Here is a 10,059-nt window from a genome sequence, read left to right as displayed (position 1 = left end):
ACTAAAACAAAACAGATTCTCTGTTCTTATTGGCTGTTGGGACTGTCCATTCACTTTGGCACAACTTTGTTGGTGTAAAGTGTGTCAGGGAGGGACCATAGGGGAGGGACCAAAGAGAACAAGTGGAGAGGTTGAGGTATTTGGATTCGAATCCCTATCCCAACTGCTATTTTTCTCCCCAAATCATATACCCCAGCTTTAAGCTGTGAAACGTATTAAACAAGTCCGCTTAGAACCAAACACTACAGTCCAGTCTGAAATATCTCTGTGAAGCAGCCGGCCTCTCAGGCGACTAACGTTCATTTAGACCTTGGTTTATTTTCTTACCCTCAACTCAGTCAAATGTTGTTGTTTCTGTTTTGACTTGAGATTTTAGTTTAATTTTGAATTTTTTAATAAAAAGCAATTCTGAAAAGCAAAGCTTGTTTTCCCTTTTTTTGTATTGCCTTCATCTCCGGGAACCATGAGCCATCAGTGGACGACCGCTCCACCTGCTTAGACATAATATAATAATGGTGTATTGTGTCCACTCTACATAGGCCAACTTCTATGATGTCTTTGTGCTTTTTTGAACGTAAGTATTTGTTACCATTTTTTTCCCTTTTAACAAACCAGTTGTTGCCTAATCAGGCATGATTTATAAAGCCCTCCCCGTGTTGGTCTAAGAGGAAGGAGCTTTTAACGGTGTGACTTTCACTTTAGTTCTCTTTCTAACTGTCTGATGGTCAAGGAGGTAAGATGTCTGGAGCTGAAGTGAAGTTCTCAAGAGAGAGGGAAAATGCCAATGGTAAGTCTTAAAAATTATACTTTATCTATCTATCTATCTATCTATCTATCTATCTATCTATCTATCTATCTATCTATCTATCTATCTATCTATCTATCTATCTATCTATCTATCTATCTATCTATATACAGCTGTTTATTTTGGTTTGTCAGAGAGTAAAAGAGTGAAATATGAATGATGAATCATACACATTTTCAGCAGTTTGGTTTTGTGTCTTGGTCTTACAGGCACAGATGAAAACACATACGCAAATGTCACGGTCATGGAGACTCAGCGCACCGGTGGGTAAAACAAACAAAACAATGTTTATATAAAATAATAATGTAATCGTCCTTTTATATGATGTAGTCTTTGAGGTGTTAAAATCCCCCTCGACAACGCTTTCACAGATGCTTCCTCTTATTCTTTCTCAGAGTCTCAGATAAAGCTTGTAGAGGAAGTCTTGTTTGAAGAAAAAAGAAAATAAGGAACTAAATACACGTAGCATAAATCATTTTTTTTGTCATTTGATAAGACTAAATGTCATGTTTCCCCTTTATTTGCCATTGTCTTAAATGGCAGCGCTCCTTGCTAATGGACATAGAAATTGTAAAACGGCATTTAGAAAACTGTATACAGGTAAACATGCCAAAACCAAAAAATCAGAAATTCAACATTATTTCCTTCGTCAACCCTGATAAATCAACCCTGATAAATCTGATAAAGTCTCAAGTTTCCTGTTATTTGACCATGTCTCTTTCTTAACTAACAATTTAAGTGTTGTAGTTTAGGAAGACATTGACACAATGTTGGCAGCTTGTCACTGGGGCAGTATACCCTCGAAGGTACAGCTGTGTACCCCGCCATTAGGTACTTATTTGTACACTTGTCTTTCATTCCCACATATCTACGATATTACTTTTTTGTCAGAGCAAGAATCAAGACGAGAATCATGACAGGACAATTTTTTTTAAACATTTAACTGTCAGAGCAAGCATCAAGACAGGACTCAAACAATTAAATACATTTTTCATAGCATTATGCGAAAGTGTGATTTGCTTATTTCTGTCTCTTCAGCAGCGTCCCCACATCAGACCGGGTCAAAGGTCACACCAGAGAGAGTGGCCGTGGTCGTTCTCAGTCTTCTCCTGGCAGCTGCTCTCATCGACCGCGGCTTCAACTGTGAGTTAATGTTCCTACAGTTCTAGTTCTTATCAAAGTAAATCAAACTGACTTGTTAAATATAAAGTTTAAAACAGACAATTTGAAATGATGAACACAACTTTTTTTGTAATAAATATATTGATGCATCAACTCGTACTAAAATAACTCTCTTCTGACTCATCGCTAATTGGTTTCTTTATACACTTTTATTTTATTTTTTTATTCAGATTATAAACACATTCAAACCAATGAAAGTCTCCAGAACATGATACACGAGCTTCAGGCCCTGAAAAGAAACCTCACAGGTAAGATTGACTCTAGTCCACAAGTCTCATGTCCCTGTTCATTACACAAGGTTAAAAGAAATCCTGCAATCCGGTGCGTGCCCAACAGTTGAAAAAGTAAGTGATGCATTTCATCTTTCTCACATGTACTAGATACAATTTGTCATTGTAGGAATACAACAAAGTTACATTGGTGGCAAACAGTGCAACAGTAAAACAGTAAAAAAAAAAACAGACAAGATAACGTAAAAATAATTAAAAAACACGGACGAACAACACTCAATATTTTAAATATCAGGCATCAGCACATAGTGTCCTTATGGAGGTTTTAAGTGCAATATTTCACACAGTTTGTGATGGTGATATTAAGAAGCTACAGGTTGTACGTGAAAGGTGTATTCATGTGTGTGCATTTTCTTCTTCTGATGATGATTAAAAGAGCACTGATGGCAACAAACGTGTATATAAATACTTTCAAACTCATTTAAAGGTGGAGTCAGCCATTCTGGAGAAGAATACATGTTGTTAAATTCAGTGAATATCTCCTCCAGTGTAAATACACAGCCTAGGCTCTGTAAACGGGCATGTTGCTAGCTACGGTGGGACCCTTTCTTTACATACCCTCTGTATACATACCCATTTACAGAGCCTAGGCTGTGTATTAACACTGGCGGAGATATTCACTGATTCTGACAATAATGATTTTTCTCCAGAATCGCTGACTCCACCTTTAATCTCAATATAAACAGTGATTTGTTGCTGTGATCTCTCCAAAGGTGAGTCATGTCTGAAGTGTGCACCAGGCTGGGAGCAACATGGAGGAAAGTGCTATTACTTCTCTCCTACAAATTCAACCTGGCAGAGGAGCAAGAATCTGTGTCTAAATATCGGAGCAGATCTGGTGAAGATAGACAGCAGAGAGGAGCAGGTAGGACACACGCTGCTGGTTCATGCTGTTAAAGTGATGTTACGTTTCATATTGTAGTTTTTCACCAACGTTTTTCTGCTCAGGAAATCCTTGGGGGGGGGGGCGGGGGGAGGTGCTCGTGGTGCAGTAGGTAGAGCGCCGCCCCCCGCGTCCCCGGGCCCAGGCCTCGCAGCAGACCCGGGTTCAAATCCCGCCCGGGTCAGTTCTCAGCATGTCTTCCCCTCTTTGCCCCATGTCTCTCCAAATCTGTCTAAATGCCCAAAAAATTATCTTTAAAGGAATTCTTGGAGCTGAAGGTGAGAGAAAAGATGGACCATCCCGGGGACAGGTTCTGGATCGGACTGACCGACTCAGAGAAAGAGGACACGTGGTTGTGGACGGACGGAACTCCACTGGACAACAGGTAAGACTGATTAATAAATGTCTTTTTATACCTTCATGCCGACTTGGCCTAAAATAAGTATATAAAGTATATATAAATATATATTTTCTAATTTGGGCTCTTGTAGCACATTCATTTTGATCTATAATGTGTAATTCATTTATTTTTATCAAATATTTTATTAAAAATATTAGATTTTCCACCACATATTAAGAGTAAGCAAAGTCAGTCGAAGGAGCAGTGCTGGAGGCTGTGCAGAAACAGGAACGCCCATCACTCATGTTTTCTGGCTGACTTTCATGTCTTTTTCCAAAAATCACCAGTTTTACTAAAGCAGTTCTTTCTGTTCCAAATATCTCAGTTTGTCTTTCTGGAGACCAGGGGAGCCAAATGACTTTAGAGGTGGAGATCGTGTTGATGGAGAGGACTGTGTGACGATGGGAGAGAAAGCAGGAGCTCAGGTCCTGAAGTGTTGGCTTGATAGATCCTGCAAACGAGATCAGAGATATATTTGTGAGAAAGCAGCAGAAACTGGACGTTCACACTGCATCTGGGGTTCATCTTAAATCTCGGAGCAGGAAACAGAGTGCGAAGCAAAGATTCTTGACCATTTCAGATCCCCAGGCCAGTCCAACGGACATAACTATTCCATGATACTTAGAAATACCATGTAAAGCACTTTGTAACTTTTTGCTTTAAAAAGTGCTATAAAAATAAAAATTTACTCAGGCCTACTTATAAAATCTTGGTCGCAACCGAGTCATGTCGCCTGTAAAACACTATCAGCCAACTGTTGTCCACTACTGTCCTGTATTTTGTATTTCCCGTTATCTCATCTTATTAAAGCATTTATAAAATAAATTGTGTTTCCTTCCACCCCTCCTTTCTCCTCAATGCTCTTAGTTGCTGGTCGTCAGCCTGATTAGCTCATATTTGAAGGGAGATCTCTGTCTCTCTCTCTCTCTCTCTCTCTCTCTCTCTCTCTCTCTCTCTCTCTCTCTCTCTCTCTCTCTCTCTCTCTAGTTAGTTTCCCTTTTAACAAACCAATTGTTGCCTAATTAGGCATGATGCTTTATTAAGCCCTCCCCATGTGGGTCTGAGAGGAAGGAGCTGTTAACAGTGTGATGTGGAACTTCTATTTAGTTCTCTTTCTAACTGTCTGATGGTCAAGGACGTAAAATGTCTGGAGCTGATGTGAGGTTTACAAGAGCGAGGGAAAATGCAGATGGTAAGTCTTAAATATGATTGTCTGTCTGTCTGTCTGTCTGTCTGTCTGTCTGTCTGTCTGTCTGTCTGTCTATCTATCTATCTATCCATCTATCTATCTATCTATCTATCTATCTATCTTTGTTTCTCTTATCTTTGAAGGAAATATGAATGATGAATCTTGGTCTTACAGACACGGATGAAACCGAAAACGCAAATGTCACGATCATGGAGACTCAGCGCACTGGTGGGTAAAACAAACAATGTTTATAATATAGTTATATATAATTTTAGTAGTTTACGCAATAAAACATGTAATCGTCGTTTAAAATCCTCTGTTCATGTTAAAATATAACATATACTGTTTATATATATAATGTAGTTTAGAGGTGTTAAAAATCAGCCACGCCAACGCCTTCATAGATGCTTCCTCTTCTTCTTTCTCAGAAGATCTCAGATAAGACTTGTTGAGGAAGTCTAGTTTAAAATAGAAACAAGAAAATAAGTTACTACATGTTCACTTTTTTTTGTCATCTGATATACAGACACAAGAATGTTTTAACTCCTCCCAGTTACAGAATTATTTTGATTCCAGGAAGAGTAACTTCAATAACTGATTTGTTTATTGCTTTTTTTTTTTTAATCAAGGAAATATTATGAATATGTCCCTAGATAAATCCCATTTATTTCTGTCTCTTCTGCAGCGTCCCCACATCAGGCCGGGTCAAAGGTCACACCAGAGAGAGTGGCCGTGGTCGTTCTGAGTCTTCTCCTGGCAGCTGCTCTCATCGACCGCGGCTTTAACTGTGAGTAAATGATCCTACAGTTCTAGTTTTTATCAAAGTAAATTAAACTGACTTATTATATAAAGTTTAAAACAACTTTAAGATTCATGTTATGTTTGTTTGAAAAACATATCTCGCTTTTTCTATAATAACTATTATTTGTAATAAATATTGATGCATCAACTCGTACTAAACTTTTCTTTTAGGCTTTTATACACATTCCTATTCTTATTTCTTTTTTTAAATCAGATTATAGACACATTCAAACCAATGAAAGTTTCCAGAACATGACAAAGGAGCTTCAGGCCCTGAAAAGAAACCTCACAGGTAAGTTTGACTCTAGTCCACAAGTCTCATGTCTCTAATATTATGTCCCGTCTGACCGGTGACTCTCTAATATTATGAACTGCTGATCATTAGGGCTGTCAAGCGATTAAAACAATTAATCTAATTAATTACAGGCTCTGTGATTAATTAATCTAAATTAATCGCATACTTATGACACTTTTTTTTCTCTAGGCTACATGAAATAAAATTAGGAACTCGGGGCGAATTTTCTAGTTAAAACCACAAAAAAAACAGCAGGCTAAATGAAGACTGTCTATCTCCAAAACAGACAGCGCTGCACTGCCACAGCTGCGCATAGCGCCGACTCATTCGCCATAGTACTACTCAAAGCCAAAAATATTGAGACACACACACACACACACACACACACGCAGCTAGCAAACGAAAGTGAGACACGGAGGAAGATTGAGAGATACTTGAACCTACATTGTTGGCGCCCACTAAATGAATAATTCACAGACACTGCGGAGAATGTAATAAGCTGTCTTCTTACCTTCATGCTTAATCCCGTGCAGGCCGCGTCCGCAAGCTGCGCTCTCGTCTCACCCTCTCATTTGCACCGGGTCAAAGGGCAATATAGAAGTCCGATTAATCTGTGTTAATTTATTTTAATCGCGTACATTTTTCTGTGATTAATTAATCGAAATTAACGCCTTAATTTGACAGCCCTACTGATCATATTTTCTGCAGGTTTCTTCTGAACTGACTGTACTGTGAGTTTTGTTCTTAAACAAGAAACGATCCTCATGAATCCTTTAAACTGTTTCATTACAGAGACACGAGGTCAAGAGAGATCCTGCAAACCAGAGCAGTGTACGTGCCCAACCGTTCCAACAGGTAAGAGGGATAGCAAGAGTTGCAGGTGTATTCATGTGTGTGCATTTTCTTCCTCTGATGATGATTAAAAAAGCACTGATAGAGCGAGAGCTTCAAGAAGTTATATTGGCAGCAAACATACAGTATATATAAATGCTTTTAAACTCATTTAAAGGTGGAGTCAGCAATTCTGGAGAAGAATACATGTTTTCAAAATCACTTTTTTGTCAAATCGGTGAATAGCTCCTCCAGTGTTAATACACAGCCTAGGCTCTGTAAATGGGCATGATGCTAGCTACGGTGGGACCCTTTCTTTACATACCCTCTGTATACAGAGGGTATGTAAGCTGCAGGAGATAATCACTGATTTTGACTGCACCTTTAACCTCAATATAAACCGTGATTTGTTGCTGTGATCTCTCCAAAGGCGAGTCATGTCTGAAGTGTGAACCAGGCTGGGAGCAACATGGAGGAAAGTGCTATCAGTTCTCTGACGAACGTTTCCCCTGGGAGACGAGCAGAAAGAAGTGTCAAAATAGCGGAGGAGATCTGGTGAAGATAGACTGCAGGGAGGAGCAGGTAGGACACATGCTGCTGGTTCAGATTATTCATATTTTTGAAAGAAGACTCAAGAGACCAACCTCTTTATTGACCTAAAATATTTTAATAAATATTTTGTTTTACTCGTTTTACAATATTTCAATTTTTCACTGTCTCTTCAACTCTATCTAATAAAGCAAAAATGCTTAAAAAATATCTTTAAAAAAAATATTGTAGTTTTTCACCAATGTCTTTCTGCTCAGGAATTCTTGGAGGGGAAGCTGAGAGGCAGGATGAGATATGCAGATGAGAAGTTATGGATCGGACTGACCGACTCAGAGGAAGAGGGCAGGTGGTTGTGGGTGGACGGATCACCACTGGACAACAGGTTTGACTGATAAACAAATGTATTTTATACCTTCATGCTGACTTGGCTATATATATGAAAAGTTTGGGAACCCCTCTCAGCCGGCATTATAATTGACTGCTTTCACACAAAAAAGATAAAAGTGGTATGTCTTTCATTTACCAGGAACAGCTAAGTACTGGGATGTTTTCCAAACAAAGATTTTTTGAAAAGCAGTATTTAGTTTTATGAAATTAAATAAAATGTGAAAAACTGGCTGTGCAAAAATATGGGAACCCTTGTGGTCTTGCTGATTTTAATGCATGTAACAGCATGTAAAACTGATGACTTTAAACACAAAATTGGTTGGATTATGTTGTTAAGCCTTGAACCTCATAAAGGTCTGTTTAATCATGATAAAAGGTATTTTAGGTGCCTAAATGCAAGTTCCACTTCTCTTTGACTCTCTGCAGAAGTGAGACAGAATGCGATCATCAAAACAGCTCCCAAAAGATCTTAAAAACAAAGATTATTCATTGTCATGGTTTAGGGGAAGGCTACAAGAAGCTTTCCCAAAGGTTTCAATTGTCAATTTCTACTGTAAGGAACGTTGTCAGCGAATGGAAGGACACAGGCACAGTTGCAGTTAAACCCAGGTCTAGCAGACCAAGAAAAGTACAAGAGCGGCATATGCGGCGGATTGTGAGAATGGTTGCACACAACCCAAAGATCACCTCCAAAGACCTGCAAGAACATCTGGCTGCAGATGGTGTATCTGTACATGGTTCTACAATTCAGTGCAATTTGCACCAAAACATCTGTATGGCCGGGTGATGAGAAGGAAGCCCTTTCTGCGCCCACGCCACAGATACAGTTGCATGGAGTATGCAAAAGCTCATTTAGACAAGCCAGCTTCATATTGGAAGAAAATGCTTTGGACTGATGAGACAAAAATTAAGTTATTTGGTCTTTATAAAAAGCAGATGTTTTGGTGCAAATTGCGCTGAATTGTTGAACGATGTACAGATACACAATCTGCAGCCAGATGTTCTTGCAGGTCTTTGGAGGTGATCTGTGGGTTGTGTGCAACCATTCTCACAATCCTCCACCTATGCCGCTCCTGTTTTTTTCTTGGTCTGCCATGCCCGGGTTTAACTGCCACTATGCCTGTGTCCTTCCATTTCCTGACAACGTTCCCTACAGTCGAAATTGACAATTGAAACCTTTGGGAAAGCTTCTTGTAGCCTTCCCCTAAACCATGACAATGAACAATCTTTGTTTTTCAGATCTTTTGGGAGCTGTTTTGATGATCCCATTCTGTCTCACTTCAGCAGAGAGACAAAGAGAAGTGCAACTTGCATTTAGGCACCTAAAATACATTTTCTCATGATTAAACAGACATTTCTATGAGGTTCAAGGCTTAACAACATAATCCGACCAACTTTGTGTTTAAAGTCAACAGTTTTACATGCTGTTACAGGCATTAAAATCAACAAAACCACAAGGGTTCCTATATTTTTGCACAGCCAGTTTTTCACATTTTATTTTATTTCATACAACCAAATACTGCTTTTCAAAAAATCTTTGTTTGGAAAACATCCCAGTACTTAGCTGTTCCTGGTAAATTAAAGACATACCACTTTTATATTTTTTTTGTGAAAGCAGAGTCAATTATAATGCCGGCTGAGAGGGGTTCCCAAACTTTTTCATATGACTGTACACACACACACACACACATTATATATATATATATATATGTTTGTGTAGGGGAAGGTGGGGTGATTTGTGCATTTTGGAAGTTGCAAAACCCCTTGTTTCTAGAAAACCGTGGAAGAAATTGGAAATGTGACCACATATTTAAGAAGAGCCATCCATTTGACTCATCCTGTAAAGAAGGGAGACACAAGGAATAAGATATAAGCACATTTAAGCTCAAAAAACTGTGTTTTGCCTTTCAAAGTAAAATTTCCATGATCAAGGTTTTTTGATTATTGTGTCTGAACAATTATAGACACGTTTGAAAACATTTGACACATGTTTTAGTGCTTTGGTATGCTACACTTTGAGTCTATATAGTTAGCACAATGTCAACCCTAAATTGCTGCATCATGCCTATTATCCAAACTTCTGGGGATGGGGTGATTTGTGCGCAAGGGCCTGGGTGAGTTATAAGTAAGTAAGTAAGTAAAATATATTTATAAAAGCACATTTATGACAGTTTGCACTGTCCAAAGTGCTGTACATAGTGCATTCAGTAGGTAAACAATGAAGGTAAAATAACAATAACCAAAATAAAAGACGTAAAGCCCATACATCCACATAAACACAGATAGTAGTGCAGAGGTAAGTAAGTAGTGCAGAGGTTAATGGGGAGGAAACACCAGGGTGTACATATGGATTTTGAGCCTTGATTTAAAGGCAGAAATGTAGGGGGAATCACATTTGTCAGGTGGCAGTTGGTTCCACAAGCACGGAGCAACTAGTGCAAAGTACA

At 38.8% G+C, this 10,059-nt stretch overlaps 1 protein-coding gene across 2 annotated transcripts; it reads left to right on the top strand.

Annotated features, from left to right (window-relative positions):
* The first annotated feature begins 728 nt into the window (after window positions 1-728).
* On the top strand, window positions 729-4,326 carry LOC307264682 (C-type lectin domain family 4 member E-like). 2 transcript variants are annotated; one of them, XM_080046147.1, is made up of 7 exons: window positions 729-787; window positions 1,015-1,068; window positions 1,847-1,948; window positions 2,158-2,235; window positions 2,991-3,142; window positions 3,421-3,545; window positions 3,886-4,326. In XM_080046147.1, exons 1-7 carry the CDS (start codon window positions 739-741, stop codon window positions 4,088-4,090), a joined length of 765 nt encoding a protein of 254 aa, XP_079902273.1. In that variant the 5' UTR covers window positions 729-738; the 3' UTR covers window positions 4,091-4,326. The 2 variants fall into 2 exon arrangements, with proteins under 2 accessions (XP_079902273.1, XP_079902272.1); XM_080046146.1 differs by having other exon boundaries at window positions 735-787; window positions 1,844-1,948.
* Window positions 4,327-10,059: the final 5,733 nt, after the last annotated feature.

This window comes from Ammodytes marinus (assembly GCF_949987685.1).
Source record: "Ammodytes marinus genome assembly, chromosome: 17".
In the NCBI taxonomy this organism is placed as follows: domain Eukaryota; kingdom Metazoa; phylum Chordata; class Actinopteri; order Uranoscopiformes; family Ammodytidae; genus Ammodytes; species Ammodytes marinus.
Note: the sequence above shows the minus strand (reverse complement) of the source record. Positions and strands in the feature narration are given on the sequence as shown.